This window comes from Molossus molossus, unplaced genomic scaffold (genome assembly GCF_014108415.1).
Source record: "Molossus molossus isolate mMolMol1 unplaced genomic scaffold, mMolMol1.p scaffold_m16_p_20, whole genome shotgun sequence".
NCBI classification, from domain to species: Eukaryota; Metazoa; Chordata; class Mammalia; order Chiroptera; family Molossidae; genus Molossus; species Molossus molossus.
Genome location: NW_023425356.1, coordinates 20,683,150 through 20,708,446, shown reverse-complemented (window position 1 = coordinate 20,708,446; position 25,297 = coordinate 20,683,150). Strand labels below are relative to the sequence as shown.

The following is a 25,297-nucleotide window of genomic DNA, read 5'->3' as shown; positions in this document are numbered from 1 at the left end:
GAGACTCTTCTGAGGCCCCAGGACTCCAGGCGTTCCTTCCCTTTGGGAGGACACAGTGGTTCCTGCCCGTGACTTGGGGGCAGTCTCCGGTGCGCGCTACTCAGGCGTCCTGTGGGCGGTGGATCCGGTTGTAGGAGAATGAGCTACAGGCGTGAGATCCCTGCGCTCTTTTGGAGTTTAGGTCCGGACGAGGGCGTTAGGCTTTTCTGTGGGTCCTGGTGACTTCAGCGGCCCTTCAAAGAACTTTGTAGTGCTTGGGGTGGTCAGTAACAGAGCAAAGAGTGAAGTCCTTTGCACTGGAGGGTGGGGGCGAGTAGGAGTCCACGTACACCGAGATTGGCCGGGAACGCTCTCTCTAGGAGGGATGGGGCTGGCTGCTTGGGGGTTGCCTCTCTACTCGGATTTCTACTCTCCCCGTGCAGTTCTCCTGCTCCCTTCCCCCTATCGGCCAACCGATAGCTTTCTGGGACATTTGTTGGTCTTACTTCCTCTTCCAGCATCCAAGCCCAGGGCGAGGAGATGCCAGAACTTGGGGTGAGAAAGGAAGGGAAGTGACCTACCTACGCTAGAGTTTCTGGATAGACTGAGGGTGGGGGAGAGAGAGGAGTTCTCCAGTGCTAAACGATCTGCGCTGCTCCCCTTACTCCCAAGCTCCCTATCCCCCTCCCCAACCCAGCAGACCGTCTGGTTTTACCCCTCAGAGAGGCAGAGGAAGGTAATTTGTGGCTTAGTGTTTCTAGGTTCTGCTGGGGAACTTAATCCAGAACGGGTGGTGTACTATTTCATCGATTTTCAAGCTATTGTGGTGAGAGTGAAGTGGGAACCAACGTGATGGGGAGTTTGTATTCCTCCCTATTCCCTCCCTCCACTCTATATCTGATTCCCTTCCCCACTTCCTGTCTCAGCAAGCCCCTGAGGTAGCTGTTCCAGCTGCACCTGGATTGGCTCTTCTTCAAAGAATATTTATTGAATAATTGCTCATTTCAAGGTAGGGTAGAGATGATCACTGCTCACAGTCCTCTCTCCATTTTTGCCCAGGCTGTGAATATTTCTATCACCTTACAATGCAGGTCTTGCTACTGCCCAACTCCAGTCCCCCAATCCCTATCTCTGTAGCCTGCCCCTCCCCAGCTATGGGATGCTGTAGAAATGGAAAAAATCTGTTCCTTAATGTGTCTCAGCTCCAAGTCCTATACTATACCATGCTCTTGCTCACTGTTTTGATGTGGTTGAGACAGCGCAATGGGTATGGGGAAAATAAAGGAGAGGGTTGTTTGTGCTACTTTTTGTTTGCTGTAGAAGAGATCCAGAAAGGTCTTGAAGTCATTGGCAGTGTTGGGAATGAATTGACACCCTCTTCTGTCCCTTGATGTTTTACTGCTTGTCCAGTGGGGCAGAAAGTTGGTAGGAAAATTGTGACCAAGGAATTCTAACCATAGTTTAAAGCTAACTGGAGACCTCTAGAAAAAGGGGAGACAGAAAATCACTTTTGTTCCTTCTTTCTAGGTTGGACTTGAGAGTTATTTACTTCAAAGCTGGGAATGAAGTAATTGTTGCCCAGATCTGATCTTGGAGGCATTCCTGAGCTCTTAAGCAGGAGGAAAGGATGAAGCACATTCACTCTATCATGGCACAGTCTTTGTCCTGGATTCCTCTCCTCTGAGCCAGTCTGCAAATAGAATTTATGGCTCTGAATAGTCCCCAGGAACTGTCAGATATTTACACCATTGCGTGAGTGCTCTGTGCATGAGCAAACGAGTGAGTAAATGAACAGATGTTTCTTCTGATGTGCGCAGTGTAGACAGTTCAACTAGTTGATATGTCCCAGTGAGAGTCAGGACCCTGGGACTCTGTTGGTGTTTCCCCACCAGCCAGGCTATGCGCTTTAGTGCGCCACACATGGACATGGGAATATGGCTCATGTAATGTCTGCATTGTTTTTAATTGTTGGAGGCAGATGCAGCAGGTATAAGGAGCTATTGTGTTTCAAGCTGCAGATCATAACCACTAGTGGATCTGAAATCAACTTAGTGAGTTGGAACCAGTATTAGAAAATAAATAAATTCCAACTATATGACATATGGCAAAGGCCAAACAATGGAGACAATAAAAAAAATTGCCCTGGCTGGTTTTCTCAGTGGTTAGAGCGTCGGCCTGCGGTCCTGAGAGACCTGGGTTCGGTTTCCGTAGAGGCGCATACCTTGGTTGCAGTTTGTCCCTGGCCCTGGTTGGGTTGTGCGGGTGGCAACTACTCGATGTTACTCTCTCTCTCTCTCCCTCCCACTCTATCTGAACAAAATATCAAAAAATGTGTGAGGATAAAAAAAAAAAAATCAATAGTTGCCAGGAGTTTTGGGGGTGAGGGGTGGTTAATAGAAGGATTTTTTAGGGCAGCGAAAATACTCTGTATGATATAATGATGGATATATATCTTTATACTTTTGTCCAAACCCATAGAATATATTTACACCATTTACTTCATTAAAGTGAACACTAAGGTGAATTATCAATTTTGGGTGATTATGTGTCAGTGTAGGTTTATCTTTGGTAAAAAACAACAACAACAACAAAAGTACCATTCTGGTGAATGATGTTGATAATAGGGAAGTCTGCATGCATGGGGGCAGGAGGTATATGAGAAATCTCTGTACCTTCAAATTGATTTGATTGTAAACCCTAAAACTACTCTAAAAAATAGTCTTATAAAGGGAAATAGAATGGCCCTGGCCGGTTTGGCTCAGCGGTTAGAGCATCGGCCTGTGGTCCAGAGAGACCCGGGCTGGGTTCCCGCTAAGGGCACGAACCTCGGTTGCAGTTTGTCCCTGACCCTGGTTGGGTCATGCAGGAGGCAGCCACTCAATGTGTCCCTTTCATGTCAATGTTTCTCTTTCTCTCTCTCTTCCTCTCTTTCCCTCCCACTCTATCTGAACAAAAAATGGAAAAATGTCCTCGGGTGAGGATAAAAAAAAAAGAAGAAATAAAATGAACATTCTCAGAGTGTTAGGGTAGACACTTTTGGCAGAACTTTGGTTTCAGTTATATATATGTATATATATATATTGTGTGTGTATTGGATTGTGATGTAAAATGTATCTTTTAGATCAAAAGTGTGTAAGTAACTGTAATAAGTTATAATGGTAAATAAAATCACAAGTCAACCTCAAACATTAGATATTCCCATTAAGTTTCTTTGGTTATACGCAACAGAGCGACTCTAGCTAACGTAAGCAGGAGAGGAATTCCTTCCAAGGAAAGGGGCAGCTCAAAGAATTTAAGGGAAAGCCCTGGCCGGTTTTTCTCAGTGGTTAGAGCGTCAGCCTGCGGTCCAGAGAGACCCGGGTTCGTTTCCTGCTAAGGGCACGGACACGTACCTTGGTTGCAGTTTGTCCCTGTCCCTTTTACGTAGATGTTTCTCTCTCTCTCTTTCCCTCCCTCCTACTCTATCTGAACAAAAAATGGAAAAATGTCCTCGGGTGAGGATAAAAAAAAAAAAAGAATTTAAGGGAAAGTTTTAAAAGTCTGAACCAAGGGTGTCCTGGGGCCTGTGTAGGTGGAAGGAACTAATGCAGGATTTCTGCTTCTGTGTGAATTGGTCTCAGCTGTTTTAGGTCTTTGTCATTCTGCTCAAGATTCTGCTCAAGATACCAGGAAGAGGGTGTCACTTGGTTGGGGGCGGGGAGGGTTCCTTGATTCACAGGCCCATCCCTGATGGACAGGATTGAGATTCTGCAAATTTAAACCCAAGTGATTTTACCAGTGGAGTTTAGAAGCTGTGTGGCAAAAGCAGCAGATGTTCACTACATTACACTTTGGTTGGCATATCTCTGATTTTCTTTCTTTTTCTTTTCTTTATTTTCTTAAATATATTTTTATTGATTTGAGAGAGAGAAAGAGTAAGGGAGAGGGGGAGAGAAAGATCGATGACAAAGAGAACGGTCAATTGACTGCCTCCTGCACGCCCCTTACTGGGGACTGAGCCCCAAACTCTGGCATGTACCCTGACTGCGAATTGTACCTGCGATCTCCCAGTGCACAGGATGATCCTCAACCAACTGAGCCACACTGGCCAGGGCTCCTTCTTTTGCTTTAAAATAATTTTTTAGCCCTGGCCAGTGTGGCTCAGTTGGTTGGGTATGGTCCCGTGCGTCAAAAGGTTGCTAGTTTGATTCCTGGTCAGGGCACATCGCTCTCACATTGATGTTTTTCTGTCTTATTTCTTCTCCCTTTCTCCCTCTCCCTTCCTCTTTCTCTAAAAATCAATTTAAAAATCTTAAAAAAAAAAAAGTCATTTCCAAAGGAAAAAATAGGCATGATTAATTATTAAAGGATCTGATAATAGCAAAAGGCTTTATTTTTATTTATTTATTTTTTGTTAATCCTCACCCAGGGATATTTTTCCATTGATTTTTAGGTAGAGTGGATGGGAGGGAGGGAGGGAGGGAGGGAGAGAGAGAGAGATGTAAGAGAGACATATAGATTAGTTGCCTCCTACATGACCCTGATGGGGCTGAGGATTGAACCTGCAACCCAGGTACATGCTGTTGACTGGAAATCAAACCCGAGACTCTTTGGTCCAAGGGCCCATGCTCTCACTGCTGAGCCAAACCGTCCAGGACAATAGCAAAAAGGCTTTTAAAAGAAAATAGCAAGTATGCCCTGGCTGGTTTTCTCAGTGGTTAGAGCATTGACCCATGGACCGAGTGGCCACAGGATTGATCCCAGTCAAAGGTATGTGCTTGGGTTGAAGGTTTGACCCCGGCCCCGGTCTGGCTCATGTGTCTCTGTCACATTGATGTTTCTCTCCCTCCCTCCCCCTCCCCCTCTCCCCTCCTCTTCCCCCTCCCTCTCTCTCCCTTCTTCCCTTCCACTCTATCTAAAAATCAATGGAAAAATATCCTGGTGAGGATTAACAACAATAACAAAAAAATATCAAGTAGTTCCCTGTCCCAAGTGCTCTCCATGGAAGTAATCATTTTCAACTCTATGAGCTCTTTGTCTTGTATTTACTGCATGTTTCTAAATAATATACTTATAGTGATTCTTTTTGCTGTATCACTTTTAGACATCTATTGATTTCTTGCTGTAGGAATTATAGAAAAGTTTATACTTTCACCCCTTACATCCTCTCTTTTTCTTCTCCCACCCTCTTAATGTAATTACATCACAATTTTTGGTGAAACTATGATTTCTGTTAATAGCATGTGGTTAAGAGCCTGGTTTTGGGGATCTCACCCAGTGGGCTGTCAGGGCTTAATGTTTGCTTTGCCCAAGATCACTTTGGTAAATTACTTAATCTCTTCAATCTCATTTTTCTATCTGTAAAACAGGGATAATAATTGCACCCTCCTCATAAGGTTGTAAGGATTAAATAAGGTAACACATAGCAAACCACAGTGTCTGCACATAGTAAATGCTCAGATATTAGCTGTTATTTTCTGTTTGCTATTTACTTAGACTAGACTTTTGTAGCCTCCCCTGAGACCCTTGGCCAAGGGATAGAGGAAGAGTCCGGGAACTCTCTGGTCTGGGTCAAGGTTTGCTCCTCCTCATTATGTTGACATTTGTTCTTATCTGTTCTTTTATTCCCCCTTGCCTTTGCCAGTAGAGGAAGGAGACACCTGAAGATAAGAAAAGGCCTACAGGTAGACCCAACATGAAGACCTGAGTGATCTTTGCTAGTCCCAGCTTAGCCAGACTGTCTTAGACAGAGTGTTGGTCAAGGTTCATTCATACTTTGGCATACCCTTCTGGGCCCCTTTCCTCTTCCTCCTTTTTCTGACCATGGACAAGGCAGTTGGTGTCCATGATGGGCTCTTTGATAAGGTGATTCCTTTTATTTATTTTTTTTCCATTTTTTGTTCAGATAGAGCGGGAGGGAGAGAGAGGAAGAGAGAGAGAGAGAGAGAGAGAGAAACATCGATGTGAAGGGACGCATCGAGTGGCTGCCACCCGCACAACCAACCAGGGCCGGGGACAAACTGCAACCGAGGTACATGCCCTTAGCGGGAACCGAACCCGGGTCTCTCTGTACCGCAGGCCGATGCTCCAACCGCTGAGCCAAACCGGCCAGGGCAGGTGATTCCTTTTAAATAATCTATCAATGTTAATCCTTCCTTAGATGTTTGCACTTTTTTCATCCTCTCTAATTTTGTATCTTTTTTTTTTTATTCTCACCCGAGGACATTTTTTCATTTTTTGTTCAGATAGAGTGGGAGGGAGAGAGAGGAAGAGAGAGAAAGAGAGAGAAACATCGACGTGAAAGGGACACATCGGCCCTGGCCGGTTTGGCTCAGCGGTTAGAGCGTCGGCCTGCGGTCCTGAGAGACCCGGGTTCGGTTCCCGCTAAGGGCGCGTACCTCGGTTCCAGTTTGTCCCCGGCCCTGGTTGGTTGTGCGGGTGGCAGCCACTTGATGTGTTCCTTTCACATCGATGTTTCTCTCTCTCTCTCTCTGTTCCTCTTTCCCCCTCCCACTCTACCTGAACAAAAAATGAAAAAATGTCCTCGGGTGAGGATAAAAAAAAAAAAAAAGAAAAGAAAGGGACACATCGAGTGGCTTCCTCCTGCACGACCCAACCAGGGCCGGGGACAAACTGCAACCGAGGTATGCACCCTTAGCAGGAACCGAACCCAGGTCTCTCTGGATTGCAGGCTGACACTCTAACCATTGAGCCAAACTGGCCAGGGCTGATTTTGTATCTTGATTAGTCTTGGCCAGAGAGGTTCTCTCATTGCCTTAGAAGATTTGGAATTCTTTTCATCTGCTGCAGTCTGAACCTTCGTCTTTACCCTGGAATAGGCGTCATTCCTTTAGGACCTTAGAAAGCTGAATTCGTTTAAGACCAAGCCTTTCTTGAGCCCCACTTTAAAAAATATATATAATTTAAGCTATGATTTATTAAAGGCTTACCATATGCTTCATTTTATTATAACAGTTTTATTGAGATATAATTTACATACTGTATAAATCCCTCTTTTAAAGTGTACAATTCACTGCTTTTCAGTATATTCACAGAGTTGTATAGTCATCAACACAATTTTAAAACATTTTCCTCACCCCGGGGAGAAACCCTGATTTATTAGCAGTCATTTATGCCTACCTCCCACCCCAAGCCCTAGACAACCACCAGTCTACTTGATGAATTTGTCTATTCTAGATGTTTTATATAAATATAATTATAGTTATGTATGTGATTCTTTGTGACTGACTTCTTTCAGTTATGATTTTAAGGTTGAACCATGTTGTAACATGAATCTGTACTTCATTCCTTTTTATGGCTGAATAGTATTCCATTGTATGGATATATTATCATGTGTTCATGATAGATATTTGGTGGACATTTGGGTTGTTTCTACTTTTTGTTTATGAATAATGCTGTCATGAAAATTTTTTGACACATTTTTGTGCTGACCTTTGTTTTTATTTCTCTTGGAGAGAAATACCTAGGTGTGGAATTGCATTTTAAAATAGGATTCATCTGGAGTCTTTGATGATTACTCCAAATGAATGAATGAATTCTAAAATAATGGAAGCCCTGGCTGTGTGACACGTAGGTGGGGAAGAAACTCCTGAGTAGAGGAATCTTTCAAGTTTGGTGACTGGCTCTTCCTTCCATTCATGATGACACCTGCCCCAAGCTCAAGCCATAAATTCCTCCTCACACTATTTCCTCTCCCTCATTCATTGCCAGAGTCTTACTTTCAGGAGCATTACAGCTGATGTGTCCACACCTACCACAAATTTGGGGAATCCTGGGCTCTGTCAGAGGAGATGAAAGAGAAGGCTTACTCAGTCAACACACATTTGGCACCAACACTGGCCCGTATTTCTCCAGAGTGGGAGCGTGTGTGTACCAAGATGGTTTCGGTTCCAGACACGTGTGTCAGAGCAGGTGGGACAAGCTTCCCTGCCTGCTGGTAATTCTGGTATGTGCCTCTCTGGGTTATGCAGTCTTGTGAAATACCTTCGTTTCGTGGGGGTGGAGAGGTTTGGTTGGAAGAATGGGTATGTGCCAGTGAGGCTGGTGGCCCATAGTTAAGCCTGGCCAGCAGGGGCAGGAAGAGGAGAAGAAAATACAGGATGGGAATAGATAGATGAAGGAAGAAAAAGGAAATGGGAGAGCACAAAAGCAAAAAACCTCAAACAGGGTAGTCAGAAACTAAAGAGGGCAGGTTCGCTAGCCCTGTGACAGGAGGGGGCACTGAGGAACCACCTATTCATTCACATTGGGTAGGCCCTTGGCAGGCTTCCTGGAGAGAGACTGGCTCAGCAAGAGGTTTCAGAGCTGAGAGGTTGGGAGCCCACCTTCCTTTGTATACACAGTCCCTGCCAGGCCCCAGTTTTGCCCGTGCCAGGACTCCAGGTAATGAGAGGGCTGTCTATTTAAGATGCCATTCGAATCCCTTTTTCTCATTTCACCTCCCAGTCACCTTGTTAGCCCTCTACATAGAGATTGTCCAGTCCAAGCTATTGGGTAGGTAGCCAGACAAAAGGCAAACACCTGTCTTGTTGGCTAATCTGTGGGAAAGATTCTTTGTGTCATACTCAGTAAAGGGCCATTTCTGGGCCAGAGAGTTCTGCAGAGGGCAGGACCAAGGGCACTGGACACCTGCAAGCTGAGTGGGTTGGGAGTCTCAGCAGACGGGTAAGCCTCCAACACTCTATCTGGCTCTCTTTGACTTTATTCGGGCTCTCCTCACTCTGACCTCTTGGGAGGAGCCAGTGTTTCAGGGGGCTAGCTACACTCATTTCTCAGAGGGGAACAACTGAGGTGGCTGTTAGCAGTACCTTGAGAGACCACATACATTCGGATGGAAGAGGGGACGATTAAGGGGACAGCATGATGGAGGAGTGGGTTACAGGGTGAGGTGAATTAAAGACGCTGATTTCTAACTCAGGGGCAATCTGCACTTCCCTTGTCTCCTCTTAGAAACACCCTTGACCCTCGCCCACAACCCAGTCCTCGTGGCCCCCATGGGGAGTGGGATTTGGGGAAACCTAGATTTTTTTCCCCCATAGATCTTTCCCTGTTCATATGAGCCTGAGATGTGAGAACCTCTGGGCCTTCCTGTTTATCTCCCTAGCGTCTAGATCTCTAACCCCTCAGCTATGTGTTTACCCCCGCCCTCCCTGCTCTGAGGAGTGAGTCACAGCTGGAGATTTGTTTGAACAGAGTGAGAAGCCGCTTATAATTTGGAGGTGACTGGGCCTCTCCCATGACTGTTTATGAGGTTAGAGGCTGCTTACCTTGTGATTAGCTCTGTTCCTTTTTTTCCTTGGAAAAGAAGGCTCCACTTGTATCTTGCCTTTGAGAGAGTCCCCAGTGGGGACCACCCTGCTAGACATTTGGGAGGTATTCCAAAAGCTCCCTGGAGCCTGCTAACACCTCTGACTCCAAGTTTAGTACTTTGCCCCCTCTGTTTATTTATATATTATAGGAGTGCTGCACAAATACGTTTTTATTGCTCAAGTTTAAAACACTATAGAAGTGTATAGAATGAAAGTCCTTTTACTCTTCTGCCCTTCTCTAGTTTAGCATATGCGAATTTGGTACTTTTTCTATGTGCTTATTTTCAAGACATACCACGTGGCATAATGGTCAGGAGCACAGACTCTGGAGCCACAGGGCCTGGTTTTGAATCTTGGCTCTGTTCCTTACTAGTTATACGACCATGGGCAACATACTTAACTTCTGTGCCTCAGTTTTCTCATCTGTAAAATGGGGATGTTGATAATAATACCTACCATATCATAGTGTTATGAGGATTAAATGAGTTAATACATGTAAAGCATTTGTGAAAGGACCTAATAGGGTTCAGCACATAGTAATTGCTATATATATAGACGTTGGCAATTACCACTATGGTGGAAAATATATATGTATACTTAAGTATATATATTTAAATAAATGAGAAGTCATATTTTATTAATTAATTTGTGACTTGCTGTTTTTTCACTTAATGTATCTTGGAGATCTCCTGTTGGTTCATATAGGTTTATCTATCAGCAGTGTAGTATTCCATAGTATAGATATTGCCATACTACTTATTCGCTCATTCACTTTCTAGAGAATATTTACGCTCTTTCCAGGTTTTAACTTTTTTTTGTTTGTTAGTCCTCACCCAAGGGTATTTTTCCATTGATTTTTTTAGATAGAGTAGAAGGGAGGGAGAGAGAGAAACATGAATGTGTGAGAAATACACATCGATTGGCTGCCTCCCGCATGACCCTGACTGGGTCAGGGATCCAATTTGTAACAACCCAGGTGCATGCCCTTGACTGGGAATCAAACCCATGACCCTTCTGTCTGCAGGCCGGTGCTCCTACCATTGAGCAAAACCAGTCAGGGCCAGGTTTTAACTATTGTACATATATCTTTGGGCAGATGTGCACAGATTTTCATAAGGCATATTTCCTAAAAGCAGAATTACTGGGTCACAGGGTTTACGGATATGCACTCTCTTTATTAATATTGTCAAACTCACTTCCAAAAATACTTTTACAAACTTATACTGTTTCCAACAATATATGAGATTAGTCTTTTTTCCTTCATTCTCACCAATCCTGGATATTATTGTTATCTTTAGTATTTGTCATTCAATTGGTCTAAAAATGATATTTTTGCAGGATTTACATGAAGAAAAATCAATTGCTTTACTGAGATGCAAGAAAGAAGACTTACATTTATAGGCAGTTTTAAAAGAGCAGTAAAACGGACACCGGTGTACTGAATGCCCAGTATACCAATACTTTTGAAGCTCCCAGGGTCCCTTTTAGATTCTAATCCTCTGCTTCCTCCCCAGAAGTGATCACTGTTTTGAATTTTGTGTTTTTTCTTTTTATTATATTGACTACATGCCCAAGTAATATATTGCTTAGTTTGACACATATTTAACTTTATATACATGGTATCATCTATACTCTAGAGCTTACTTTTTCACTTAACATTAATTTTGAAATTCATTCATGTCCATGCATGTAGCTATTAGTTCATTTATTTTCATAGCTTTCACTGTACTAATACGCCAGAGTTTATTTATACATTTGCTTGTCAGTGTACCATCTGGATTGTTTCCAGTGTTTTGCCACTGCAAGCAATGCTACTGTGAGCATACTTCTACATGTCTTATTTGTATACTTCTTAAATCTATAAGTTGAATGAAATCTCTCGCAAATGATGACTTATTGTTGTTTTAACTTGCATTTTCCTGATTACTGATAGGTGGAGCATTTATATATATCCATTAGTCACTTCATTTCTTCTTAGAATTACCTTTCTTAGTCTTTGCTCCTTTTCCCTCCTTACTTCCCCTCCTTTTCATGTCTGCTTTCTTCAGTATTTTATACTGCTTCTCTAAACTAAGGAGTCTGAGTTTCTCAAAAGAAAAGGAATTGGGGAAATGCCTGACCACATCACCTGGACTTCATGCAACACATTTTTCGAGTACCTACTCTAGGCCAGGCACTCTGCTAAATAAGCTCTCCATGTCATCATGGAGCTTATGGTTTTATTGGGGGAGATGAATGAATGTGTAATGTGCAGGGAGCAGGCTCTGACTGAAGAGGGCTGGGATAGAACCTTTAGAAAACGGATACCCGAGCTAAGCTTTGAAGGCTGAGTGGGAATTTTTCAAGGAAGCAAGAGAAGGGAGGGTGACCCAGGGGGAGAAAACAATGTGTGCACCTGTGGGGAGGTGGGAGCATGTACGGCATTAGAAGACTGATCAACAGAAGGAGAGCTTTGGATTGGATGCCTTTCTACAACTGGGTTAGGAAAGTTTGGGCACATTAGAATGTAGGGTACTGGTGGGAGCCAAGACATTATGTATATAGACAATGATAGCCTTGATCATGAGGTGACTTGAATACCACAATAAGTTTTTCATTTTTGTTTGCCTTTTCTTAAAAAAAGCTTTCTATTTAACAATGATATACTTACATAAAAGTGCATAGATTGTAAATGTACAGTCAAGCAATTTTTACAAACTGGACACACTCCTCTAAATAGTTCTCAGATAAGAAACATCATTACCAGCACCACAGAAGCCCCCTTTTGTCCCCTTATAGGCATTACCTGCCCTATAGGGTAACTACTATCCTGACTTTAATTTTTGTCAGGATATATTAGTTTTGCTTGTTTTTATACTTTTATTTTTTTATCCTCACTTGAGGACACTTTTCCATTTTTTTGCTCAGATAGAAGGGAGAGAGAGGAAGAGGGAGCGAGAGAAACATCGATGGGAAAGGTACACATCGAGTGGCTGCCACCCGCATGACCAACCAGGGCTGGGGACAAACTGCAACCGAGGTACGCGCCCTAAGCGGGAACCGAACCCAGGTCTCTCTAGACCGCAGGCCAACGCTCTAACCGCTGGGCCAAACTGGCCAGGGCTGTTTTTATACTTTTAATTAGTGGAATCATATAGTATACGTTTGTGTCTGGATTCTTTTGGTTAATATTTCTGTGAGGTTTATCCATATTGCATGTACAGTAGTTCATTCTTTTTCTTGTATAATGTTCCGTTGTATGGCTACGTCAGAATCATCCATTCTACTCTTGATGACCATGTGAGTAATTTCTAGTTTTTGGCTATTAAAATGCTATTATGAAGATACTAGTATATGTTTTTATGGGGAACATATGCAGGTATTTCTGTTGGGAAGATAACTAGGTGTGGAATTGCAATGTTACAAGGCATGCCTATGTTCACTTTGGGTAGATGTTCTAAAGTGGTTGTGATAATGAGCAACCCCACTGCCACTGTATGAGAGTTTTGATCCCCCCCCACACACACACACACACACTTGGGTTTTTTGTTTGTTTTCATTCTGATGGGTATTTTTTATTATTTCTTGTGGTTCAAGTTCTTTGATGACCATGATTAATGAGGTTGAATCCTTTTTTCATGTTTATTGATCACTCAGATGTCCTCTTTAAAAAAAATTTTTTTTTTCTTTATTGATTTTAGAGAGGAAAGGAGAGGGAGAGAGAGATGGAAACATTGATGAGAGAGAACACTGATTGGCTGCCTTCTGCATGCCCCTTACTGGGGATCAAGTTGGCAACCCAGGCATGTGCCCTGACCAGGTATCAACCGGCAACCTTTTGGTGCACAGGATAATGCCTAGCTAACTGAACCACACCAACCAGGGTGACTCAGTGGTGTCTTCTGATGAACAAAAGTTCTAAATTTTAATATAGTCCAGTTTATTTTCTGGGGAGGATATTTTTGCACCATATTTAAGAAAAGTTTTGCCTTTGCCAAGGTCATAAAGGTGTTCTATTTTTTCCTATAAAACCTTTATTGCTTTGCTTTTTTCATTTAACTCAGCATTCTACTTACATTGATATGTGTATGTGGTATGAGGTAGGCATTAACATATGTCTTTTTTGTAATAAGTCATTACTTTAGCCCATAATATGCTTATGGAAAATATTTTGAAGAGGAACATTATTTCAAATTTTGAGGAACTAGCAATTTTGTATGCCAGTGATTTTTGTGTAAATCACTATATATTTTCACTTAAGCATCGCACTCTATTTTACCAACTAATAAACTAAGGCTGAGGGAGAATAAGATCACTATACACAACAAAGGAAAGCCACAGCCAGTGTTTGAACCAAAGTCTAACTGTTCCATGTGCTTTTCTTTTTCTACAAAGAAGAAAGTCAGGTTAGGTTTGACAAGTAATGGATCAGGCAATAAATCTGGTGGTGATCTAGGTACTATTATGTATCATCTCATTCTATCAAAGTAAAATCTATTTCTAAAATAAAATATAAGAAATAAGAAGAGAAAAAAATTGATAATCACCTTCATGGGGAGTAGGTTGAATAAATTATTTTAATCTATTCAATGGAATACTAGTGGCTATTTAAAAGCCAATTTTGAAGAATGTTTTTTTTTTGTTTTTTATCCTCACCTGAGGACATTTTTACTTTTTTTTTTTTTTTCCAGATAGAGAGTGGGAGGGAGAGAGGAAGAGAGAGAGAGAGAGAGAGAGAGAGAGAGAGAAACATAGACGTGAAAGGGACACATCAAGTGGTTGCCACCTGCACGACCCAACCAGGGCTGGGGACAAACTGCATCCGCGGTACATGCCCTTAGCGGGAACTGAACCCAGGTCTCTCTGGACCATATAGGCCGACACTCTAACTGCTGTGCCAAACCGGCCATGGCTAATTTTGAAGACTGTTTAATAGGATGGAAATTAATGATAGAATAGTAAAGGGAGGAAAAAACAAGTATATAACTGTGTATAGTGGTATGATTTTTAAAAATACACATAGAAAAATTGTAAGGAATATGCTAACATTTTAATAGTGGCTATTTTGGGGTAGTAGGATTATAAGTACTTATTTTCTTCATTATATTTGTGTGTCTGAAAGTATTAATTCCTTTTTTCCCCCAGATAAGTGTAGATTCACATGCAGTTATAAGAAGTAATAATAGAGATCACCTATACCCTTTACTTAGTTTTCCTCAGTAGTAACATCTTGCAAAACTATAGTACACTGTCACAGTCAGGGTAGTGGCATAAATATAGTCAAGATACAGATTATTTTCATCACCACAAAGATACTTAAGGTTGTGCTTTTAGAGCCACACCCACTTCCTTCTCACCCCCACCTTCTCCCTAACTCCTGGCAATAACTACTATGTTCTCCATTTCTATAATTGTGTCATTTCAACTGAAATGGGATTATATAGTATGTAACCTTTTGTGATTGACTTCTTTCACTTAGCATAATTCTCTGGAAATTGTTGTTGCACACATCAGTAATTTATTCCTTTTATTGCTGAGTAGTATTCCATGATATGGATATACCACAGTTTGTATAACCATTCACTTATTGAAGGATATCTGGGTTGTTTCTAGTTTTGGAGTATTATAAATAAAGCTGCCATAAACATTAATGAACAAGCTGGGATGCACCAGCTTTTCCCACTGCCTCCAGGTATGGGGAGAAGATGTTTTCATCAAAGTGCATGTCTGTGTCCTGGGGAAAAGTTGGCAGCCACTCTGGCTCTTTTGAAATAATTTCCTCCTCTTTCTTTTGTAATGTTCTCTCTCTTTTTTAATCCTCACCCGAGAACATTTTTCCATTTTTGTTATTGTTCAGATAGAGTGGGAGAGGGAGAGAGGGAGAGAGAGAAACATCTACGTGAAAGGGACACATCTAGTGGCTGCCTCCTGCATCACCCCAACCAGGGCCGGGGACAAATCGCAACCAAGGTACATGCCCTTGACCAGAATCGGACCCGCACCTCATTGGTCCGTGGGCCCACACTCTAACCGCTGAGCCAAACCGGCCAGGGTTGTAATCTCTTGATCTAGATGTCATGGAGCACTCACTATGCGTTTAGAAAATACTTTCTTGTGTTAAGGGTTGTGACACACGACCACCTACAAGGAGTTACCAGTTAGAAGGGGCAGTTCCTCATGGAACACAAATAACGAAGAGGCAGAGGCAGGTGCCACAGGAGGCCCCATGATGCTGAGTGAGCTCAGGGTGGGGAGGAAGCATCATGGAAAATGTGGCATTTGAATGTGAACTCTTGGGGGACTTGCAGATGCCCCAGCTGCAAATTGGAAGAAGAGACATATAAAACGAAGGATGAGAGCAAAGTCACTGAAGTGGGAAAGCATGTATTGGATGGGGGGCAATGAGGAGCACTAGCAGAAGTGAATTGACCCAGACCGTGGAGAACTTTAAATACCACACTAAGGATCTGGCTTTTATTTGTAGTAATTAAGTGTTTTTGTAAAACCAGCTACATTGCCAGGATTGGGAAGACGTAAGGGTCATGTGAGAGTGTCTTCTTGGTCTTTTAAGTACCTTCATCTTATGTGGCAGAGAACAACTTCCACACATTTTCAGTTAATCTTCAACAAAAAAACCTTCAGTTGGATGGTAGTATTCCCATTTTACAGTGAGAACACTGAGAGTTAAGTATCTGACCACAAACTGCTCTTTCTTGTATAGGAAGGTCTACTGCCTACTGACAGAAGCTTCTCCCAACTCCTTGGGCAGAGTCCATCCTTTCTTTCTCCTTTCCTGTCAGCAGATATTTGGAAGATTAAGAGGATGCCTTTAAATCTGTCAAGGCTAAGATAGAATTTATACTTCTGGACCTCAAGGCAGGGGATGACCAGATGACTTTGAGGTCACTTTTATCCTTGGGTAGCTCAGCACCCATCTTCCCTTCATTGCCTGGGAGAAGCATATACTCCCCTTTCATTCTGTCACAGTATTGAAGCTGGAAGGATCCTTAGAGATACTTAGTTCACCCTCTGATTTTTCTGGTTGGAACCAGAGTGGCTAAGCCTCTTGTCTACCCCCTACACATACCACAGGTTTTTGGCAGGGTTTGGTCCATTCTACCTTGCTGATTGTCTCTCAATGTTATTGTATCCCCAAATCTTTAGCCCCCTCCTTTCCCTCTTAGCACATATTTGTTCCCACAGGTTTTCTATTTTTCCTATAATGTGTGTTTTTAAAAGAAATATGTTTTTATTGTTTATTTTAGGAAGAGAGAGATAGAAACATCGATATGAGAGAGAAATGTTGATCAGCTGCCTCCTGCATGCCCCCCACTGGGGATGGATCCCACAACCCAGGCATGTGCCCTGACCAGGAATCAAACCGGGACCTCTCAGTCCATGGAATGATGTTCAATCCACTGAGACACATCAGCCGGCCCCCCCACAATGTGTTTTTTAAAACTTTAAGTTTTAAAAGAAAATCTGCTGCTTCTTTTGAAATGAGGCTGAACTCTAGATAAATACCTATTGTCTTGCCTGCTTTCATTTGGATAATTTCTGTGTGGCTCATAGAAATAGGGGCTTGGATTCAGATACCTTCCTAGAGTGTGCTTCAGGAAAGGTATTCTAGTCTTTTAAAGTTCCTCAATAACTCCTTGGTTGACTGGCAGGTGCAGAAATTCTGGATTGGGGATGACCAGTTCAGGGATGCCTTCTTGAGGGGAGAAGGGAGTCCATGCAACATGCTTCCTGTAATCCGAGGACCAGCGTAGCCCCTCTGGAGCTGCATGGAGCAATGTGTTGTGCAGTCTCTGGCATGGTGTAAAGAATACTGTCAGAGGCCCCAGAGACATCCTACTACACAGAAGTGGCCTGATCTTGGGCAAACTAATGTCACCTCTCAAGACCTCAGCTTTAATTGTCTGTGAAATGGTGATACTAAGGCCCACTCCACAGGGCTGGCAAAAGTACACCTGTATCAGTAGTAGACTAAAGGTAAAGGTTGTTGTTGCTGTCATTGTCATTATTAGGGCAGCGTGGACATTCTCAGACTGACTCTCCAGAGTGAACTGACAGGAGATGAACTTGAACACATAGCCCAGAAGGTATGGAGGTCTCTGGTGGGGTGAGGCCTCCTCCCCTCAGCCAGTTCTTCTTCCTTGACGCTGAACCCTCATTCCAGTGCTGCCTGGAGCCATCTCTGCTGCTGCCTGGGAACATTTCCTTTCAGGCACTCTGAGCTGACCTCAGCATGGTGTGCTGCTTTGGAGGATGGGGAAACCCCCCCTAAAATGAAAACTAACCTGCAATTTCTACTAACTTTACCCATCTGGTGTTCTTGCTGCTGTGTGGCTTCTAACAGAGGTTCTGAAATGAATTTTTAGAGGGGAGCGTCAGACTAACTCTTCAAGCCTTTGGAGGAGCAGGTTGTCTGCAATGATCAAGGTGCAGAAGTTCTGGGCTTGACATACGATTTCTGAGCCACCTTTTTCTCTCTTTTTCTCTTCTCAGGCAGGCAGGAAGACCTATGCCATGGTATCTGGCCACGCATCCAGTCATTCCCTGGCCTCAGAACTGGTGGAGTCCAATGATGGACATGAGGAGATCATTAAGGTACGCTTAGTTCACGTCCACCTTTTCTCCCTCCATTCTTTCTTCCTGCTGCTTGTGAGAGGGAGTGCTGGCTTCATCAAAGGGAGCTTATGGTGTGACTAGAAAGAACCAGATCTGTGATGCTGGTTCCTGACCCTCTCCTGGGAAAATCTTAACACCAGGAGGCCCAATCAGTCTGTAGTGACTTTGGTGCAACCTGACTGCAGGCATTGCAGGCATAGTGATGGATGTGATGACCTTTCTTGGTGTCTATCCACTGACTACATGGCTGAGGTTATGGAGACAAGTGGAAGGTGTGTTATGAAACATAGTTTTAAAAATTAAAACAATTTTTATTTATTTAAAAATTTTTAAATTGATTTTAGAGAGAGAGAGAAACATTAATATGAGAGACAAACATTGATCAGTTGTCCAACCAGGGATCTAACCTACAACCTGGGTATGTCCCCTGACCGGGAATCAAATTGCCACCTTTTGGTGTACAAGATGACACTCCAACCAACTGAGCCACCCCAGCCAGTGCTGTGATTTCTTTTTAATAAATAGCTTTTTGAGATATAATTCATGTACCATACAATCAATGTAAAGTGTGCAGTTCAGTGGTTTTTAATATATTCACAGAGTTGAGTAACCAGCATTACTATTAATACGAGGTCACTCCTTCTAGCTCTTGGCAATCACCAATTTACTTTCTGTCTCAATGGATTTGCCTCTTCTAGACATTTCTTTTTTTTTTATCCTCACCCAAGGACATTTTTTCCTATTTTGTTCAGATAGAGTGGGAGGGAGAGAGAGAAACATCGACATGAAAGGGACACATCGAATGGTTGCCACCTGCACGACCCAACCAGGGCCAAGACAAACTGCAACCGAGGTACACGCCCTTAGCGGGAACCGAACCCGGGTCTCTCTGGACCGCAGGCCAATGCTCTAACTGCTGAGCCAAACTGGCCAGGGCTACACATTTCATGTAAATGGATTCATACAACATGTGGCCTTATGTGCCTGGCTTCTTTCACTTAACATATTTTCAAGGTTCAACCATGTTGCAACATATGTCAATATTTATTTTTTTTAATGGCTGCATAATATTACCTTGCATGGCTATCCATTTCACACTTTGTTACCTACCTATCAATTGATGGACATTTGAGTAATTTTTGCTTTCTGGCTATTATGAATAATGCTGCTGTGAATATTCATGTACTAGTTGAATATTCATGTGAACATGTTTTCAGTTCTCTGGTATATACTTAGGAGTGGAATTGCTTGGTCATATGGTAACTCTACATTTAATCTTTTGAGGAACTACCAGATTTTTCCCAAAGTATGTTTTTCATTGTACATTCCCACCAGTCATGTATGAGGGTTCCAATTTTTCAACATCTTCACCAACACTTGTTATTATCTTTTTTATCATAGTCATCCTATTGGATGTGAAGTGGTATGTATTGTTGTGATTTTAACTTGCATTTTTCTAGTGACATTTTTTCATATGCTTACTGCCAATTTGTATATTTTCTTTGGAGAAATATTTTCTCCAATCCTATGACTACTTAAAATTTCAGTTGTGTTTTGATTGTTGGGATGTAGCAAAGATTATATAAAGATGTCCTATATATATTCTGAATGCTAGACCCTTATTAGGTATATGATTTGGAAATATTAAAATATTTTTTCTATTCTTTGGGGCTTTTTTTTTTTTTTTTACATTTTCTTGGTAATGTCCTTTGAAACAAAACATTTTTTGTTGTTGTCGTTTTTTTAATCCTCACCTGAGGATATTTTTACATTTATCTTCAGACAGAGTGGGAAGGAGGGGAAGAGAGAGAGAGAGAGACACATCGAGTGGTTGCCTCCTGCACGACCCCAACCAAGGCTGAAGGTGAACCGCAACCAAGGTACGTGCCCTTGGCCGGAATTGAACCCGGGACTCCTTGGTCCGAAGGCTGATGCTCTAACAGCTGAGCCATACCGGCCAGCGCAAAACAAAAGTTTTTAATTTGAAATTCGATTTATATATATATATGTTTAGTCACTTGTGTTTTTGGTGTTGTATCTAAGAAGGCTTTTGCTAATCTAAGGCCACAAAGATTTATTACTATATTTTCTTCAAAGAGTTTTAATTTTAGCTCTTATGAATAGGACTATGATTCATTTTGGGTTAATTTTTGTGATGGTGTGAGGAAGGGGTCCAATTTCATTCTTTTGCATGTGGATCTCTGTTTTTACCAACATCATTTGTTGGAAAGACCGTTCTTTCCCCCACTGAATTGTGTTGGCACCTTTGTCAAAATCAGTTGAGTGTGTTTTTATTGTATTATTATTATTTCTGGACTCTCAGTTGTATTCCATTGATCTACAAGTCTGTCCTTATGCTGGTCCACTCTCTCTTGATTTCTATAGCTTTGTAATAATTTTATTCTTTTTTAAGATTGTTTCAGCTCTTCAGGATCCTTTGCATTTCCATATGAATTTTAGGATCAGTTTGTTAGTTACTACAAAGAAGCCAGCTTAGATTTTGATAGCAACTGCGTTGAATCTGTAGATTGATTTGGCAAGTATTGCCATCTTAACAATACTGTTTTCCAGTCCATGAAATGAAGACAGTTCATTTTTTAAGATCTTTTATTTCTTTCAACAATGTTTTGTAATTTTCAGAATACAAATCTTGAACTTTGTTTAATTAATTTCTAAGTCGTTTTTTTCTTTTTGTTGCTATTCTAAATAAAATTGTTTTTTAATTTCATTTTTGGACTGTTCATTGCTAGTGTATAGAAATACAACTAAAGGTATTTTTTGTATGTTGATCTGGTATCCTACAACCTTGCTGAATGCCTTTATTTGTTCTAATAGGTTTTTGTGGATTCCTTAGGATATTCTATGTACTTGATCTTATCATCTGCCAAATAGAGATAGTTTTACCTCTTTGCGATCTGAGTGCTTTTAATTAATTCTTATCTCTTACTCAAAATTTTTGTGTGGCCCTTAAAGAAAGTAAAACTACCCCATAATTTTATTAATGTAATCTTTGTTAAACACTTTATTGTATATCCTCCCAACATTTTTATATACATATGTATTTTATTCAAAAAATAGAATTGTATTATATACTTTATTCTGTAATATGCCTGCCCCCATCCCGCCAATTTCATTGTAGTTTATAACATCTTCTGTGTCCATAAATGTAAATATCTGGTATTCTAATGGCTGCATAGTATTCTGTTATAGAGATACCATAATTCATTTATGTATTTTCCCATTGGTAGACATTTGTCTATTTCTGTTTCTGCAGCCATAAACAATATTTTGCTAAATGTGTTATTAAATTGTATATGTCTTATAGCACAAGTAATAAAAAAAATTGTAAGATTCAAGCATGATATATAGAGAAAATGTGTAAATTCCCTTTACAGCCTTCCTTCCATGAGTTTATATATATATATATGGAATGTTTATGCCACTTTAGCTAAATTTATTCCATTAGGATAAATTTCCATAAGTAGATTTTATAGGTGGAAAAGTAAATATAGTTGTAAGTCTTCTGATCTGAATCACTGAATTGGTACCCAAAAGGTGGTACCAATTTACCCTCCCACCAGCAGTGTATGAGGCTGCCTGTGTGGAATTGATTTAACTGGAGGTTTCTTTTTGTTTGTTTGTTTGTTAATTGTTTTTATTGATTCGTAGAGAGAAAGGAAGGGAGAGAGAGAGATAGAAACATCTATGTAAGAGAGGAACAGCAATCAGCTGCCTCCTGCACGCCCCTCGCTGGGATCAAGCCCGAAACCCAGGCATGTGCCCTGATCGGGACCTTTCAGTCCATGGGACGACCCCCAGTCCACTGAGCCACATCAGCTGGGCAAACTGGAGATTTCTTAACTGAGGGGTGTTGTTTTCTTTCTTTCAGGTGTATTTGAAGGGGAGGTCTGGAGACAAGATGATCCATGAGAAAAATATTAACCAGCTGAAGAGTGAGGTTCAGTACATCCAGGAGGTGGGCACCCTTTCTCTCTTTGGAAATGACCTTGGTCATTTCTCTAAATGTCACACTTTCTTAGCTCCCTTCTTATGTGGGTTCTGCTTTTCTCCCTTTTACTTCTTTCATCTCTAAAGTGCCATTATACACTGTCATCTGTTAAATATAAAAATGTGCCTAGCACCATCCCCCAGCCATTCTGTCTAAAATTGCCACCTTTGCTTTCCCAGCTTTTCCTAATCCTCACCCTGTCTCCATATAACATGCTACATGTGTTACTCATTTGTCTTTTGTGCTAACCAGAATGTTAGCTCCCTGGGGCAGAGCAGGGACTGGGCTGTAGCCCCTCCTGACTAGGGACACACCTTCTCCCAGCCAGTGCTTGGAACAGTACCCTGACTCCTAGGAGTCCAGTTGGGGATGGCCACAAAGATGGGTGTGTTGGTGTGCTGTCTTTCTCTATCCCAAAGCTGAAGCTCCTTGTTCTCCCCTCCCAGGCCAGGAACTGTTTGCAGAAACTCCGGGAAGATATAAGTAGCAAGCTTGACAGAGATCCAGGAGAGTCTCACCATCGACAAGAGATACAGGTAATAGGAAATGGTCCATGGTTGGGTCCTCACTGAGGAGGTGGGGTTGTGCCAGGCAGTCTATTTACCAGTCACCCCATGGGTGCTGAATCTAACACCACTGCCAGGAAAGGAGAGAATATAGGTGGTGATAGTGTCTCGAAGCACCCACAGCCTTGGTAAGGGGCACTGGCATTTACATACCTCAGCTCGTGTATAAGTACACCTGTTCCTAAAACACTGTCCAGAAATTGGACTTCTAGAAATAAAATTATTGTTACATTATCGGCAAAACCTCTTATCTATAAGTATTCTGTGATCCATCTTCTTGTAATACAAAGTCTGATAAAGCAGTCACCTATAAATCCAAACCGATAAGTTGATTGTGTTCAATTTGGGTGACACCTGTAGGGTGAATGGGAAGCTCCTTGAGGTTAGGGTTTACCGCTGTCTCTGCATCCTCACACCCAGCACAGGGGCTGCGATGCAGAAGGTCATCAGTAAAAGTTTGTTCAACTGAACTAATTGGAGAGACCTTCTTGGGATAGACACTCCTGGGATCCTGCTTTTCAGCTTTTCTATAATTTGAGGATAGAAATGTCCTCAGGAAAGCAGAACTGTCTTTTCCATGACTACACACGTGTGTGTGCGCACACCCCCCACCCTCGTTAGAGTCTGAGTTGTTTCTCCTTCACGTGCATTTGGTTTGGTGGGGTGGTCTTTCTCCAGCAGCCCCTGCCCTCCTTCTCCTGAGGGAATCATGACCAAGAAGCTGGTGCCGGCCAAGTTCCTGTTTGGTTTGGGTGTGTACTGGCCGATCCCCCCAGTGCACTTAGCTTTGGCTGCAAGGAGGACTTTCACTGCCTGAGCTCACATCTAGTTTGTGGGAGGTGCTGTGTCAGGTGACTGAAGAATGTGTGTTCAGAGACTGGCCCAAAAGTCCAGGCCCCTTGTTTGCACAGTCAGCAGTCATATGATGAATAATCAGGTTTGGATTGGAAAGAATTGTAGCAAATGCTGTTTCGCCTTTGATTTATGATTAGTCAAACCTTGTCAGGATCCCTAAGGGGCAAGGGAAATTGTCTGTGGCAGGCAGCTGCTTGTATTCCCTGGGCTGCAAGGACTGGGCCTGCATATTTTCAAGTCTGTTGAAAGGTTTTAGCCTGAGGTTTCCTTCATCCTTCCTGCAAGGCTAGAGTATTCCCTTTCAAGGTGGCACACGTTTCTCCACTTCTCTCCTTTCCATTTTTCCATATAGTACTAGGAATCTTTCTTTCCCTTTCCTTCCCCCACCCTCCTCCCTCCTCCCTCCTCCCCTTCCTTCCCTCTCCTCCTCTTTTTTTTAAATCCTCACTTGAGGATATTTTTCCCCCCATTATTCTTCGGATAGAGTGGGAGGGAGAGAGAGAGAGAAAGAGAGAAACATCGATGTGAGAGAGACACATCAATTGATTGCCTCCTGCATGACCCCAATCAAGGCCAGGGACCAGACAGCAACCGAGGTCCGTGCCCTTGACCAGAATCGAGCTCGAGACTCTCTGGTCCCTGGGCTGATTCTCTAAGCACTGAGCCAAACCGGCCAGGGCTCCGCAACTCAGTCTCCTCCTTTATCTGTCTATCTATCTATCTAAGATTTGAAATCTTAGAAGAATAATGTTTTGAAGTTTGTTGCTTGGGACTGTTTTAACTACCAGTTTTATTTTATTTACTTTTTTGAACAGGTGGTACTAGAGAAGCCAAATGGTTTTAGCCAAAGTCCCATGACCCTGTACAGCAACCCACCTGAGGTAGGTGACAAGGAAAATGGTGGTAATGACTGCTTAGCCAGGAGGCAGGATATCCTCCTCCCTGACCCCTTTATTGATTGCTTTTTCTTTTTTACTACATATAAGAGTAGCACTAATTTGCTGTAAAAATTCAAACAATGGACAAACATATAAAACAGAAACTCTCCTTCCCAATCCACTCTTTGGAAGTATCCACTGTTAGCAGATTGAAATGGGTAGATCCTTCTAGAGCAGTGCTTCTCGTCCTTCACTGCCAATTGGAATGACCTTGGGAGCTTTAAAGGACATGATGCCTGTATGCCATCCCTAGAGACTGTAATTTAATTGGTCTGAGGTGTGACCTGGGCATCAGGACTTTTAAAAGCTCTTCAGATTATTATAGTGTTTAGCCAAAGGTAAGTACCAACGTTATAGAGTGTTTAAAAAACACAGACAACCATATTTAAATACCCTATGTATGTGTGCATGTATCTATATTGTTATATACATATGTACCATCTATAAATGTATGTATTTAATATACACATTCTTTTCATAAATACAAGGTCATAATAATGATTCCTTGCTTGCTTGTTTTAATGAAGAGTATGGTGTAGCCTTCTGTCCACGTCAGTACCTGCAGACCTACCTCATGTTTTTGAGTAACGTAGTATTTCCTGCCGGGGCTATGCTCACTCTAATATATCCAACACATGATTTAAATGTGTCTAGTAAATGTGTTTTTGATTTTCACAATGGACTTGTTTTCCTTTCTATCCAACACCACTTTTTTAGATCTATCCACATTACTTTGTCAAAATCTAGTTGGTTGTTTCTAATTCCTCCATGCAACATTTTCTTTTCTTTTTTTTTTTATCCTGACCTGAGGAGATTTTTCCATTTTTTTGTTCAGATAGAGTGGAAGGGAAAGAGGAAGAGAGAGAGAAACATCGACACGAAAGGGACACATCAAGTGGCTGCCACCCGCACGACTAACCAGGGCCGGGGACAAACTGCAGCCGAGGTACATGCCCTTAGCGGGAACCGAACCCAGGTTTCTTGGGACCATAGGCCGACGCTGTAACAGCTGAGCCAAACCGGCCAGGG

At 42.1% G+C, this 25,297-nt stretch overlaps 1 protein-coding gene across 3 annotated transcripts in view; it reads left to right on the top strand.

Annotated features, from left to right (window-relative positions):
- Positions 1 to 25,297, top strand: part of TUFT1 (tuftelin 1) — a 38,131-nt gene that overhangs the window by 300 nt on the left and 12,534 nt on the right. Inside the window, exons 1-6 of one of the 3 annotated variants that reach the window (XM_036271949.1) lie at positions 1,751 to 1,758; positions 17,297 to 17,371; positions 17,778 to 17,879; positions 21,790 to 21,876; positions 22,356 to 22,445; positions 24,146 to 24,211. In XM_036271949.1, coding sequence (XP_036127842.1) covers positions 17,799 to 17,879; positions 21,790 to 21,876; positions 22,356 to 22,445; positions 24,146 to 24,211 — 324 coding nt within the window. In that variant the 5' untranslated portion in view covers positions 1,751 to 1,758; positions 17,297 to 17,371; positions 17,778 to 17,798. Of the gene's footprint in view, positions 1 to 1,750; positions 1,759 to 17,296; positions 17,372 to 17,777; positions 17,880 to 21,789; positions 21,877 to 22,355; positions 22,446 to 24,145; positions 24,212 to 25,297 lie in introns of those variants that run through there. The other 2 variants (XM_036271947.1, XM_036271948.1) reach the window with 2 other exon arrangements.